Source organism: Mustela lutreola, chromosome 1 (genome assembly GCF_030435805.1).
Source record: "Mustela lutreola isolate mMusLut2 chromosome 1, mMusLut2.pri, whole genome shotgun sequence".
NCBI lineage: Eukaryota > Metazoa > Chordata > Mammalia > Carnivora > Mustelidae > Mustela > Mustela lutreola.
In genome coordinates, this window is record NC_081290.1 from 163,555,184 (window position 1) to 163,570,077 (window position 14,894).

At 54.8% G+C, this 14,894-nt stretch overlaps 1 protein-coding gene across 3 annotated transcripts in view; it reads left to right on the forward strand.

Moving 5' to 3' along the window:
• The window catches only part of LOXL2 (lysyl oxidase like 2), an 87,509-nt gene extending 73,273 nt beyond the window's left edge, over positions 1-14,236 (forward strand). For all 3 annotated transcript variants that reach the window (XM_059178117.1, XM_059178123.1, XM_059178129.1), the window contains exons 10-14: positions 3,462-3,705; positions 9,212-9,327; positions 10,439-10,575; positions 12,499-12,610; positions 13,334-14,236. In XM_059178117.1, the coding sequence (XP_059034100.1) occupies positions 3,462-3,705; positions 9,212-9,327; positions 10,439-10,575; positions 12,499-12,610; positions 13,334-13,413 (689 nt within the window). In that variant the 3' untranslated portion in view covers positions 13,414-14,236. The remainder of the gene's footprint in view (positions 1-3,461; positions 3,706-9,211; positions 9,328-10,438; positions 10,576-12,498; positions 12,611-13,333) is intronic.
• The last annotated feature ends 658 nt before the right edge of the window (positions 14,237-14,894 follow it).

Below are 14,894 nucleotides of genomic sequence, written 5' to 3' on the forward strand. Positions count from 1 at the left end.
GGGGCCTTGCGACAGTGCTGCCCTCTCGCCCTCGCCTTCCAAAACCACACAAGAGGTCCCGGATCTGGCCAGAGAACCTGAGAGCAGACCCCACCTGCCCTTTATTAGCTAATCTTGGCAGAGTTAACCACTCTGATCTCTAGTTACGGTTTTTCCTAGACGATGGGAATTAAATATGACAGGAAACACGCATGCGTGCCCAGAAGACAGTAGTGTGCCATCTCTTACCGTCATGGAAAGCCAGGGGGGCCAGACCTGAGCTAGTGAGCTTCCTGCACCACTGACCCCTTCAGACTCACCCAGCATTTTCTAAGCCTTCCTCGTTAAGTCAGGACTGCCCTCCTCCCACCCCCCAGGCGTGAGCTTCTCCGGGCAAACCACCCCGTCCGAGGAAGAGCTCGTCATTCTTAACCGCCTCCCCGGAGGAACATCCAAACAGAGAGAAGCAGTCAAGGGCCTTTTCTTGACTTCTTAATTTATTTATATTTGTAATATACCATCATTTCCAAGAGGAAAATAACATAAACCTAAATAAAATTCAAGGTAGCCTAGGAGAAAATCAGATGTGAAAAGTAGGGATTGGCAAAAAAGTACTGGCTCAAAATGGAACTGAGAGAGAGATTAAAAAAAAATACGTGCTATAAAGTCCTATTCGTGTACTGTCGGGAGGTCATAAAATTCACCAGGAGCTTCCTAACAGCCAAAGGAAGGAGGGAAACCTGGTCATTAATGTCATCCATAGTGTCCATGAAGTAGAAATATACCCGTGAGATGAGAGATGCCCACTGTTCTAGATTCTGAGATGGAAAGGAATTTCTCATGCAGACAGACAGTTATGAGATCAACAGTGCCCTTGACTTCCTCATGGCAGGTGAAAAATGAGTTTTATGGGGCTCTGAGAACTCAAGTTAGGCCAAAGGCATCACTCAGAGTGACTCCTGGGGTAGACGGGGGAACGGTGGCCATTTGGGCCAGGAACACAGCTCTTAGTGGATCTGGCTTAATGCATGTTACAGTATTGGCAGATGAGGAATATTCTGCATAATTACTATTTCTCATCTGACCAGTTCCACCCTGTATCTGCAAGTCTTCCTTTTCTCTCGCTCTTCCCACTGACCCACACCCCCTCCCTGCCATATACACTCCGTCTTCTCTGTTACCTCTCGTGTCTTCTCTACTCCCTCTAGTCTCGGCCCGTGTCCAGGCACCATTCCTCCAGCCTGTATCAGTGCAGAGGCTCCTCGGCGGCACCCCCACACAGTGACGGGTGCCCCTCCGATGGCTCCCCCACCCCAGGGCCGGAATCCATGCTGGTCTCCCACGCATGCTTCTGTCCTGTTCAAGCCCCTCCAGGCTTCCCCACAGCACTTAGGTGAATTTGGGAATTTGCACAAGGCACGTGTTGTCCAGCCTCATTTGGAGCCACCTCCCACCTCCCACCCCTCCTTGGTGGCCCAGCCACAGAGGTGCCCCTTTATGCTTCAGGGACCTGACTCGTGCTACTTAGCATTGTAGGGCTACTCCTTGTAATCCCTGCTCACCCTCCAGGGAGCAACTAAACCCTAATTGCCTCCAAAGAAATCCTTCCCAACCTCCTCGCCACCACTGGGTTCCCTGGTTATAATTTCCAACGCCCTCCATATGTCTCCTTCTGGCTCTGGTCACAACTGTAATTAAGCAGCTAATATGGGCTTCTGTCTGTCTCTCCTGTGACAACGTAAGTTCAGCCTTGTGCAGCACTCTCCAGAGAGCCTAGCACAGGGTTCACTGGAATGCTTGGTTGAAAGACAGAGAGAAAGAGCAAGGGAGACCCGTTTGCTCAGCTCAGATGGAAGCAGAAGTGCTGTCCACGGAGTACCGACTGTGGTACAGACAGTGCATAAGACTCATTACAGCCTCCAATAAAAGTGTGACCAGGACACTCGGCACCAGCCATGCTGCCTCCTGGTGTGTGTCCTCCAAGAAGAAGTATTTCTCAACAAAGGAGAACCCTCCACTTGCTGTCTTCCACTCCTTACCCCCATCTCATCTGTGTGGCCCCCTCCAGACCCTTCAGCTCCACATCCATCCCCTGCAGGTGGATTTGCTCTCGAGAGGCTGCCGGCCCCAGGGGGTCCCAGTGTGTCTCCATGCGCAGCCTGGGGGTCATGGGGAACGCTCCAGGCTCTGGTGAACTTGAGAGAAACAAAGCTCAGACGCACACCTGCTCCAGTTACAAGCAACTTGTCAGAAAATGAAGGATGGATCCCGTTACAAGTAATTCACAGGCAATACTTTCGTGAATTCAGATGTACTAGAAATAGTCAGTAGAATCTGACTTTTAATGGGAAACCTACAGTTAACCCTTTTGTAAAAAAGATAAACCTTCTAATAGGCTTGTTTAGGAAATATAGAGTGTGGCCATCGGTAATTTTTTTAAAAACACCTGTAGTGTACAGTGTGCTCACTGATTCAATCAAGCTTTGTTTTAAAAAATGCACCTGAGGGCACCTGGGTGGCGCAGTCAACCCGTTAAGTGTCAGACTCAGTTGGCTCAGGTCATGATCTCAGGGCTAAGGGATCGAGCCCTGAGGTGTGAGGAGCCTCGCTCAGCCGGGTATTTGCTTCTCTCTCTGCCTCTCCCCCTTTGCCCCTCCCTGAGCTTGCACTTTCTCTCTCTAAAATAAATACATAAATCTTTTTTTTTAAAAATGCACCTGGTGGAAACTCTCATGCAGAGCAACGGTATGCGTGGAAACTGGAAGAATCCGTTATTGAGCAACATGCATCAGAGCCTTGAAAACACGCAGCCCTTCTGTCCAACAATGTCCCTTCTAAAAACACCCTCTAAAGAAATAAGTTATATACACAGACTTACTCCTGGATGTTTATCACAGCTTTATCTTTAACGGTGAGAAAAGGCAAGCACCCGGTGTATCGAGAAATAGGAGGTAGGGCTATGAATTCAATACTATGCAGCCATAAAATGCATGTGTAATGGGTATTTATTAACAAGGAAATAAGTCAAGATCTGTTTTAAGGGAGATGGTATTAGCAGACTGTAAATCTACATACACTATCACACGTGTTGTAAACTGTGCTTCTCTCCCAGAAGGATCAGACCGAGGTGTTCACGGGGCTCTCTCTCCAGGAAGCATAGTATCATTGTTATTGTTTGTATTTTATGATGGAAAATCTCCAGCCACCCAAAACGAGAGATAACAATATAATGGACGCTTGTGTCTTGCCCATCATGTTGCACTGGTCACTGCAGAGATGTCCGAGAGGAATCTCCGAGGAGGGGAAGAGGAATTTGGGGTAACATTCCTCAAGGAGGGGACCTGGAGAGACCGTGAGCCCGTCCCAGATGGTGATGCTAGGCAGGGATGGGGTTGGTCCCAGCTCAGGAGTCCAAAGCAGAAGACTTGGAGGGGTGAGGGGGGTCGCTCATCTTGCTTGAACACCGTGTCTGTGCTCCCCAGCTGCCCCCGACCTGGTCCTCAATGCGGAGATCGTCCAGCAGAGCACCTACCTAGAGGACCGCCCCATGTTCATGCTCCAGTGTGCCATGGAGGAGAACTGCCTCTCAGCCTCGGCCGCCCAAACCAACCCCACCACAGGCTACCGCCGCCTTCTGCGCTTCTCTTCCCAGATCCACAACAACGGGCAGTCTGACTTCCGACCCAAGAATGGCCGCCATGCGTGGATCTGGCATGATTGCCACAGGTGAGCCCTCCTGCATCACTAGCAGCGTAACACGGTGCAGGGCCCGCATAGGAATCAGAATCGCAGGGTCCTTCTAGAGCGAGCCGAGAGGCCACACATCCAGGAGGTCTGCCCACATTAGAGGGGGTCCAGGTCGCCACAGTGGCCTTCCACATTTCTGAGCCATTCTCCACCGCCAGCTGCCCCGGCCCCCCTCACCTTCCCCTAGCCTGGTCTCTTTCTTGCCTCCAGTACCTAATGTTAGGGAACAAACATCTTGTTTGTTTAATCTCCACTGACACTTCGGTTGATGGTTTTCACGTCCAGTTCACGCTCTGCATGGTGCTTAGGGGTTCCGCAATTTTTGGATTTTTTTAAATATATGTGAGGGGTGCCTGGGTGGCTCAGTCAGTTAAGCATCTGCCTTCAGCTCAGATCATGATCTTGGAGTCCTGGGATCGGGCCCCATGTCAGGTCCCTGCTCAGCGAGGAGTCTGTTCTCCCTCTGCCTGCCGCTCCCCATGTTTGTGCTGTCTCTCTGTCAAATAAATAAATAAAATATTTTTTTAAATATACTCAAAAAAATATATACATATATATTTGAAATATCTCCAGGAAGGTAGTGGGTGTGGAGGCAAGGCTTCTGGGCCCAGCAGTCATAAGACCCAGTCTCTCAACCCAGCCTTGCTTCCAACCAGCTGAGTGATGTCAGACCATCTGGGCCACATCAGCTGGGACCTCCAGTGTCCCTGCCAGCCCTCAGCCTGTGGACTTGGCCCCAGTGCTATGAATCCTGCACCAGAACAGAAATCCTAGAGTTGGCCCTAGCTGGAGCCAACAGAAACCACCCATTCATCTCCTTGCTTTTTCTTTCTCTTTGCCTTTGATGCTCATTCTAATCCAGAGCCCACTGCCCTAGCTTGTTCAGATTTTCCTGCAGGGACCTGACTTGGGCAGGGAGAGGGAACAGAAGAGAACACAATTTTGAAGACGAAGGGAGGGAGCCCTGCCGTGCAATAGGGCAGCAAGCCCCCGAGGGGTCCCCAGTGAGCACCCCCTCTCCCTGGATGCCCTCCATCTCTGCGGCAGAGCTCCTTCCTTCTCACAGGGAGGCCCGCGGGCGGGCAGAGTCACTCGGTGGCAGACCTTCGCCCCAGAATCTGCATTTTGTCAGGATCACCAGGCAATGGTGTGTATGTCATGTCTTAAGTCTGAGGAGCCCCAGCCCAGCCAGGACTAGGCGTCCTTCCAACTGGAAAACATAGCGACCCCCATGAGGGGCATTAGAACTGACTTTTATTGACCCCCTTCTCAGTGCCAGGCACATTTTCAGGGGTAAGGGAGTGGAGGCTCTGTGTTTATAGGGCTGGTCCAGGAAGTCCAACAGGAAGTTGCCGGGCGCAGATCCCCGGCTTGCGTCTGTCTGACTCCAGCTCTTTCCGTTACCTCTGCTGCATGTTCATCAGAAACCTGTCCTCGCCTGCTTCTCCATGTCCCAATGGATGCTCCTGTCACAGTCAAACCGGATTAGGGATTGACTGTTCAATCTGGTTCAAAAGAAAAAGCCTAGGGATAGAACTTAAGAACTTGTTGATTTTCCTTCATAATTATTAGCCGTGTGTTTTGAATGTCCTAATTAGCCAGGGAATTTTCGGTCTCCATACAGAAGTATGTCAGCCTTCAGCAGGGTGGACGTCAGAGAGTAAAACTGAAGTCGTGAGCAGATTGGTGCCTGATGGCCTCTAGAAAGCATATGGGTGGGAGCCCTGGGCCGGCAGGGGCTGACGCTGCCCACTGTAAGTTGGACATGATTGCATCTCTGTCCCACACGTGGCGGTCCGCCCACACATTACATGGGGGGAGTCTCCGTGGGACATCTGCTAGCTCTCCAAGCAGTGGTTTGTCCTCTAAGAATACACATGGTGACACTACGGACGTGTTCCTTCTGATCTGGAGCTCCAGCGTCCTGGTCTCTACCCCACCCCACCCCATGCTTTTCCTGTCATCCTGTTTCATTTCTGTCTTACAGATGTTCTAATCAGTGGTTTGGGAGGGATGGGTGGAAAAAAACATGCTGGCCAAGCATATGTCCCTTCAAGCCACCCCTTCCTCATCGGTAACTGAGATCTCAGGGAGCATAAGAGTGTTGCCCTCCCCCAGCACCCAGCCTCCAAAGCTCCAGGGGACATGTCCAGGCTCTGTAGGAGGACCTTTCAATAGGACTTCTGGCCCCAAACCTCGGTTGGGTCCCTTTGGGAGTATGATGAAAGCAGGCCCTCTTCACCCAAAAACAAAAAATTATTTCTAGTAGATTTAACATCCTCTTTCAGCAGATTTACTGACTGTGGAGCCAAAGTTGAGAACCCTGGCTCAAATCAGTGTGCATGGGGAAAATTATCACTCCCAATGTGATTAATGCTACAGTGAGGAACAGAACTTCTTTGAAAGCTTTCAAATGAAACCTAAAGACTGACCCCCTTAGCACCTTCCTTGCCCACTAGAGGTAGAAGAAAATGCCCTGAGATGTCCTCTCTTATATGCACCGTGCCATGGGTCAATGACCCTGCCTGTGCCCCAGGGAGCGGGGCCACACCTACTTCACTGGCATATCGTGTCCCAGGTCCGGCAGGGTCCAGGCAGAGCTGGACATAGAGCCACTCTGCCCCTGCTTTGGCCCGGAGATGAGTCCTCATTCTACAGGCAGCCCCACGAGAGGCAAGCAGGGCGGTGGAGGCCCAGCCCAGGGCCCAGCCCAGTGACCTGGGAACAGCCCTGCTCCAAAGAGGGGACTTTCCCAGGCCCCATCTTGGATCAAAGCCCCACAAATGCGATGTGGCCTCTGGGAGCCAATGTTAGGCCCTTGTCCCATCTGTAGGGCTTTGTTCTGGCCAGAGGGCTCCCAGCACATGGGGAGGGTGGGTGGAGTGAGCAGAAGGCCCTCACCCTTCATGACAGCACCTCGTGAGCCTGGAACACCCGCCACCATCCTCCCCTCCTCATATACTCTGCAGTGGGGACAGGATCACTGTCGCAGCTGCAGCTGAGCCCCAGCTAGGACTGTCCATTCTGGAGGCACCAGGGGACATGTGGCAAGGGTTGGACAGGGTGAAGGGCGACAGCATTTCTGCAGTGCACACCGACTTTCTGATTCAGAGTTTTATGTGGGTCCCCAGGGACCTAGGAAAACAGAGCTGCCATCTTCCTCTGGACGGGCGTGGCCCATCTTCCACATCTCCATCATCTCCTTCTTCCACTGACATCATGTCTTAGCATACTGAGCTCCGGAGTCTTAAGGTAGAAGGCCATCCTTCCTTTTCTCTGGGTCACAACGACTTCCGCTAAATGTCAGGTTATTCTCTCTCTCCTGAGGTTCTGGAATTTCTTTCCAAGTTGTCATTTCCCTAGCCCACCCCCCCACCACCACATGGATCTCCAGTCCCCTCTTAAACTTTCAAGGGTCAGGACACCTCAGTGTGGAAAGTGGAGATATACCCATAACCAATACGTGCCCTCCTGCCCTCCAGGAGGCTCCATCTGCATTTCCTGGGTGGGGGGGGGCAGGGGGTGCCCAGGTCTCTACAGCCAGCCGGCAGGGAGGGAGACGAGGCCGCAGGGAGTGATGTCCACACCTGCCCCAGAGGTGAAACACAGGAGCCCCAGGACTACAGCTAGCTGGAATCAAGAGGCTCCAAACCAGCTGTTTCCATCCTCGTGTTGGCAGAGGAAAAACTGAAGAGCTAGGGAAGACTCTTAAATCAAGTCTGCAGGAAGCAGGAGGAGCGGGAGAAGGTCAGCCTTACAAGAGTCCATCTGTGGACTGCGTCTGAATTTTGTTTAGACAACGGAACATAAACCCATTTCTCTTCAGTCTTTCCAGCCGGTAAACATGGTAACATAAACCCCTCTCTGAAAGATGCAGACATGTTTTAGGCAGTGAGTCAGACCTCATGTCTCATCCTGCTCCTTCGAGAAGCCAAAATAGACTCGTTCGGAGTCATGGCTTCGACTTGCCACAAAATGTGTCCTTGTGAGTGTTCTCAGGGGGCCCCTGGCTCAGCATCGCTTTACTCAGAAACGAGCAACCTGAGAAGAGCCCAAGTTAGGAACTCCTGGCATTATTTTTAGCACAAGCAAACATAGGAGAAAGGGGGAAAGAACCTCTAATTTCCTCTCTGAAAACCTATCGTTTTAATTCCCCTCTTGCCGCTGTCCTGACTGCCGCTGCTCCCATGGAGGGAGCCTGAGGCCAGCCCCGTGGGCCTTGGCGGGGTGAGGAAGGCTGGGAAGGGTAGCAGGAAGGGTAGTGACGGCAGTGGTCACACGAACACTACTCGTGGTACTTCTGTGAGCGGGAGTGACGACGAGAGAGTTGACAGGTGCTGAGAACCCCTCTGTTACAAGCCCCCTGGGAGGTCTTTCTGTGGTTTCTCTGATTCAGTCCTTCTGGGACCCCTAAGAATGGGTCCTGTGATCATCCCCTTACCTGAGGAAGAAGCTTGGGTAGTTTTGCTGCCCGTGCCTTGGGTGCCTTGTATCTCTGTTTCCGCATTTGCCCGTGTCCCTGTGATGCCAGAGACAAGCGTGTTCGCATAGTTGCACATGCCTGTGAGACACACGTGGTGCAGCTCGGGCTGGGCCTCAGGGAGGCCCTTGGCCACACGCGGCAGCCATCTTCCCCTTATTTTTTCTGCACCAAAGGCACTACTTTCCAAGAATCTGCATCTGTTCTCAATTCCTCCGGAGCCAAGAGATGGGACACTGTTATGTAAACAACTCGCAGGAACAAGAGACACGGGGACACACGAGCTCTCCCTCCTCTGCTCTCATCCTGAGCCCATGGGGATGTGCCTGCCACGCTCTGCTCCTTCCCAAGGGCCTGTGAGCCCCCCTCGGCCCCTTTTTACATGTCCCAGGCGAGGGGCACAGACTCCTGCCGCCCACTTCGAGCTGGTGCGGTGACCTGGGGGCCCTTCTGCCTTGAGTCCGGATACCCCCCGACTCGCCAATGTCTGCTCTTCCTGCCTTTCCCCTCCCGCACATGCCCTCCCCCTTCTGTCCTTTCCCTCCCCGCCGTATCCCCACTTCAGAAAGTTTCCCGGAGATCTCAGAAAGTCACTTTTATCGGTCTGCAGTAAGTGTGCAATACAGAAACGGGCTGGGACAGAGAGTCGTGCCCAGGAGGGTTATAAACAGCACTGAGTAAAGAGCTCTTCACGTATGGAGCGGACAGCATGACAGGTCCCCTGCCTCCCCGGGCACCTTGCTAATCCCCACGAGGCCGCCTGCGTCCAGGCAGTGTTGTTCCTGTTCAGCTGGTGAGAGAGCCGAGGCCCGGATGGGCAAGCCTCCCCTCGTGGGGGAGCACCACAGATACCAGCTTCTGCTTCTGTCCTCCCTTTCCTCAGGCCCTGTCACCTACTCCTCTTCCACAGGCCACCACGCAGGACCCCACTGCTTGCAGGCGGCAGCTCCAGCCACTGACCTGTAACCTGCCCCCCTGCCTTTCTCACTCACTCTCTCTCTGCAGGCACTACCACAGCATGGAAGTGTTCACCCACTATGACCTCTTGAACCTCAACGGTACCAAAGTGGCAGAGGGCCACAAAGCCAGCTTCTGCTTGGAGGACACAGAATGTGAAGGAGGTATCTTTGTGTGGTGGCTCCAGAGGGACTCCAGTGCTCCCACCTGTCCTGGAGCCCAGGCCTGACACCACACTCTGTCACCCTGGCCACTGCTGACTCTCCCCATGACCCCTTCTCCCCTCAGGCCTTCCCGTGGCTATAGCTCGGGGCTGGAGCTTGTAGGCAGGGCCCAGCTGTGAAGATGCTGGATCCCCCCAGAGTTCTGCCAGTGGGCACTGGTGGGTCCACATGGTCCCCTGGTGAGGCCCAAACCTGGCACATAGTTCCCCTCCACCTCTGGCTCCCTGGGTCCCAGTGCCAAACCCCCACCCCACAGGCTCATGGCCTCCCAAGTCCAAACCCAAAAGACCCGTTCTGAGGTTCCCAGGTCTCTTGACTCCCCCGGAGGCGGCACTCAGCTCCCACCTCTGATCACGGGTAGGCACATCTGCCACCTGACCTGACTGGAACTCAGGGGAGACACAGTGCTGTTTCTGCATATGCCCAGGGCTTCAAGCAGTGCCAGGACAGGTTAGCCTCTTGGCAAATGCATGTTCATTACTCAGCCGTGGACTTGCCATGCCATGAAATCACCCAAACGAATGAGTTTTGAGCATGTCCTATGTGCCACACAACCAGCCGACCCAGTGAAGGGTCAGATGCACAGACCAGACCTGAGCCCACATCCAAGTGCCGACTCTCCAGAGGGCGGCAAGATGACCCCCACATTAAGCTAAATAACCACCACCAGAGCTTTCCCAGATCAGCACTCACTTCATTCCCAAGCTAATGCGAATGCCAGAGGGGCCAGGGAGGGCTTTGTGGAAGAGGGGCCCTTGGCTGGCCCTAAAAGGACAAGACAGGATGTGGGTAGAGAATCAGGCAAGGGGTCCAGGGAGGGGAGACCAGCTGGGAGATCTACACAGTTGGGATAGGATGCCAAGCCCTGAGGAAGCAAAGGTTTGAGGGCTTGGGGTAAGGAAGAGATTTGTCAAGCGTGGGCTCTGGGAACAGTACCCAGCCAGCAGGGCTTCTTGGGGCGCACTGGGGGAAGGGGAGCACAGAGGGCGAGCACTAGAGGCAATAGGGCCCAGGTGCAAGGGACCGGGCTTCTCTCTGCCCCTACCTACAGACATCCAGAAGAATTATGAGTGTGCCAACTTCGGGGAGCAGGGCATCACCATGGGCTGCTGGGACGTGTATCGCCATGACATCGACTGCCAGTGGGTCGACATCACCGATGTCCCCCCAGGAGACTACCTATTCCAGGTAGGAGGGGGTCCAGCCCCAGCGGATGGGAGGAGGGCCCTTTCTCCCGGTGATGGGAAGGCGTCCCCCTTCCTGCTGGTGTCCGAACAGGAAATGAGGGCAGCGAGGCCAGTCTGAAGGGCAGGAGTCCTATGCCCAGGGGTCAGCACATCAGGGCCAACCAGGTAACCTAAGCATCGGAGGCATGCACGCCTCCTGGGACACCCGCACTCAGCTGGCACCTGAAACTTGCAAATCAAAATACACGGGCAGCCAGATCTGGTCCTCCGGCCGAGGAGCTGTTCCACAAACTCTAAGGTGCCCACACCTGCGATGTCCTTTGACACAGGCTCTGTCCTCCACGCATCCTCTCCCAGGGCCCTCACCCTGCCTCGTCTGTGCTGTCAGAGCTGAAAGTAATCTCATGAAGAGCAGTTCACTCGCCAGTGTTTGTGACCTGGGTCTCCCAGAATAGCTGGCCTCGGGCAAGGGTCTGCAGGGGGGACGGTTCTCCTGCCTCCCTGCAGACACAGCAGCCTGCTCCAGCCTGCTCCAGCCAGGGCCCTGGCCGGCGTGGGAGTGGGGCTGCCTCCACCAACCTCCCCCTCTCTGGGGCACAGTTGTGCTCCGGCCCACGGGGGCTCTGTGGCGTCCTGTCACATTCCTGTACAGCCATCCGGCTTGCTTTGGGGCTGGCCCCACCGAGTGGCAAAGTAGGTGACCAGAAATGTGTCATCCTGCCTTGAAAACTTGCCCAATGGGGCACTCTGCCAGCCCAGAGCCTGGCCCAGGGTCCCCACCCTGCAGACGGCCCTGGGAAGAAGCAACACCTGCAGAGAAGTGACCACAGAGCGGCTTTGAGAGTCTTCCTGGGCAGTCTGAGAGGCTGGAAATCAGACAGCCAAACACTTTTCCACCCACAAACCCCAAACTGCAGACTTGGGAGAGGCCCAGCCAAAGTGCTCTTTATTCTAAAAACTGACTATCCATGTCTCTGTGCACGTACACGGTGCATGGGGGCTTCCGTGTGGGGTCTGCTATCGCTCTGCTGGGGGAAGGGGTGACATCACATGTCCTGACCAATGCCATCTATTTAATAACGATGGCTCGTTGGAAGCCTGATGCCAGGCCTGGCCTGGCTGGGCCTGAGCCCTGTGAATGCATGGAGCCCTCCAAGGAAGGGCTCCACTAGCACGCCCATTTCACAGCCCGGCAAACCCAGATCATGTCTGCGTTCCTGACGCCTGAACTTTACAATTAGCTAATTAACTCAACAGGAGCATGTTAGTGCCTCTGTTTCAAGGAAAAGAATTTTTTCCCTTAGGACAGACACGGAGCTTCCCCTGGCCTGGGATTCACTGACCCTCTCCATTACCTCCTGGCCCTGCGTGCAGACAGCGGTAATGCTGCCAAGGCCGGGAGAGAGCCAGCCAGGGTAGACTGGGGGGTGGCCTTCCAGGCAGATGGGCCTGCGGGCGAGGACTCAGAGGCAGGGGCTTGTGTGAAGAAGGCACACCTCCAGGAGCACACAGCCTGGTCCTCATCTGCACCCCATCTCAGCGTGTCCTGCCTCCAGCTTCCTCCTCGGTCCTATCAGCAGCCTCTTCTTTGGCTACCCTGGGCCCCAATTCCTGCCTCTACTATCCTCAAGCCTCCCAGGGCCCCCAGGACAGGGTAACCCCTTTATGAAGGCCTCTCTGTGGGAGGGTATGTGTGTGAATTGCACAGAGGCAGGCAGCCAGGGGCGCATACCCTCACTCCTCTGGACCTCGCCCCCTCATCCCCCGGGCCCATCCTGCCCCCAGCACCGGCCATGCTCCTTCCCATGAGGTCGCCCCGGCTCTGGATGCAGGGCTGGTGTGGGTGGGCTCCAGGCCTGTGGTGGGCACTGGGGCGTGGCCAAGGCGGGTCTCAGCAGCTTACTCCGGTCTGCCCCGCTCCCAGGTCGTCATCAACCCCAACTATGAGGTCGCCGAGTCTGACTACAGCAACAACATCATGAAGTGCAGGACCCGCTACGACGGCCACCGCATCTGGATGTATAACTGCCACATAGGTAAGGGCCCCGGGCGCTCGCCCCTCACCCCAGGGGACCCAGGGTCCCCCCTTCAGCCTAGCCTCTGGGAGATGGAGGCAAGAACTGCCCTGCTTTGTCGAGGAATCCGAGCAGCTTCCCAATCTGGGTAACGAGCGTGGGGAACGGAGCCAGCCTCCTACTTCCACGCACAGGAAGGAAGCTGTAGACACATGAGGCCTGGACAGAGCCTGGGTTTTCGCAGCCAGCTCCAGCCAAGAAGGAGGGCAGCACCGAACCGGGCTGGAGCGGAGGCCATCTCCTCGTTCCTCATGTGACCTCAAACATGTGGGCGTCAGCATTTTGTGGGTTCTGTGTATCGTCTTCCTCTGCTGAGAGCTAGAAGCTTAGTGAACCACTGTGGCTTCGGGTTGCCAATAAAGTAACTTTTCCATGCACTCCACACTCTGGTGAATAAAAGGGGAAGCAGAGCTTCCTCTCCTGCAGGCGGAGTGATGGCGAAAACTAAACTCGCTAGGGTTGGCCGTGCCTTTGCTCAGCTTTGACAGAGCATCTGACCTGTGCCTGGCCCTGGGGACGACCCACACCTGGTGGCCACCCTGGGGCTGTTACACAGAGGTGGCCCCAGCGCTGCCACCTGGTGGAGGGCAGTGGCTCCAGGCCCCTGAGGCCGACAGCTGTGGTGTGGGAGGAGGCTGAGCGTCTGGTTTGCCAAACTCTGTCTCCCCAATGCCCATCCTTCAGGTGGCTCCTTCAGTGAAGAGACGGAAAAAAAGTTTGAACACTTCAGTGGACTCATAAATAACCAGCTCTCCACACGGTAAAGCGCCGGGGCACCTCCTATCTACAGGCCACCACACATCTTCCCAAGAACTGCAGTCTGATGGCCACGCTCCCCCCGCGTCGTGCAGCCCAGCCCCTGCCCTGTCCCGACCCCCTGCGGCCACATCCAAGGCTCGGGGGGCGGGGAGACGGGGTGTGCTTGGCACCCGCTGGGGGCTGCTTACTGACTTCTGGAGCCTGGGATGACCTCTGGGGTGGGTTGTGGGCACCAAGAGCCAGCTCGGCTGGGACCCCGGGAGCACAGGTTAGCAGCAGCTTGTCCCACCCCAAGTATGACGCCACCCCACTCAACTTATGACAGACAATTTCGCCACGCTGCTGGGTGTGAGCGGTCAACCACAGGCGGTCAGGCTGAATTCCATTTTTCCCCTCTCTTGGGTCATTTCCGGCCAACCTCAGTACCTAGACCTCTCTTCCCATTAAACAGGCTGCCTCTACTCTATGATATTCACATATACAAATAATGCTGCCATGTGTTTTCTAACAAGCTCAGAGTTGGTGCTTCTCCCCCCTCCGCTCCTAAATCCCCTTACGAGATACCATTATTATACTTTCACAGACTTTGAAACACAAACTAATTTCGCAGCATATACTATTGGGCATCTGGGCCTCTGAAAGTATAGCTCAAAAGGAAAACCAGCCCACCTGTGTAAGTGATTCGTCTTTCTGTTGTTCCAATTCTGTGGGTAACTGATTTAACGGTGCTATAACCAGGGTCCTGGGTGGTAAGGACACCCAGCGAGCGCCAGGTGTCATCACAGACACTTACACATACTTGAAACTTTGAATAAAAGGTTTATGATATGTATTTGTGTCTCATTTGGGCCCCTGCCCCGCCCCCCCGCCCCGAGCAGCAGAGCTCCCACACAGACAGCAGGGCGGGAGCCTTGCATGTACTCTCAGGTTCACGTAGAGATGGGTCCCTAGGGCTGCCTTCAGCAACCACCACACAGACCAGCTCCAGCTTTCTGACAGCAGAGGTTAAGGATCACAAAAATCACAAAAATGCCAAGTCCTGACCTTTCCTGAACTCATGTTTTTAGTGAGTTTGTCGGGGCATGGCAGCTGTGAGGATGGGATAGGACATCCAGATTTAAACCGTCGTAGGAGTCACAAGGCTGGGGCCCTGGCCGGGCTCTGGGGGTGGGGGTGGGGAGGCCAGCCCTGTCCCCTCAGGTGATGGGGATGCGGACCACGCCCACCAGCATCAGCACCAGCAGGGGGCGGGCTCTTCCCGTGACCCCAGAGCACCAAGTAGGGCTACCTTGGCACCCATCCACCCAAACCAGAAACAGGAGTGACCTGAGACCTCGTCCCCCAAAGATGTCCTTGTCCTGTGAGGGAGCCAAATTCAGCGACCATTTCAGGTGCTGCCTCTTGTCTTTGTTCATGGCTACAGAAGTGCGACAAGCCCTTCTGTGACCCACACCAGAAGGAGACACTAGGACCAGGTCCAAGGGCT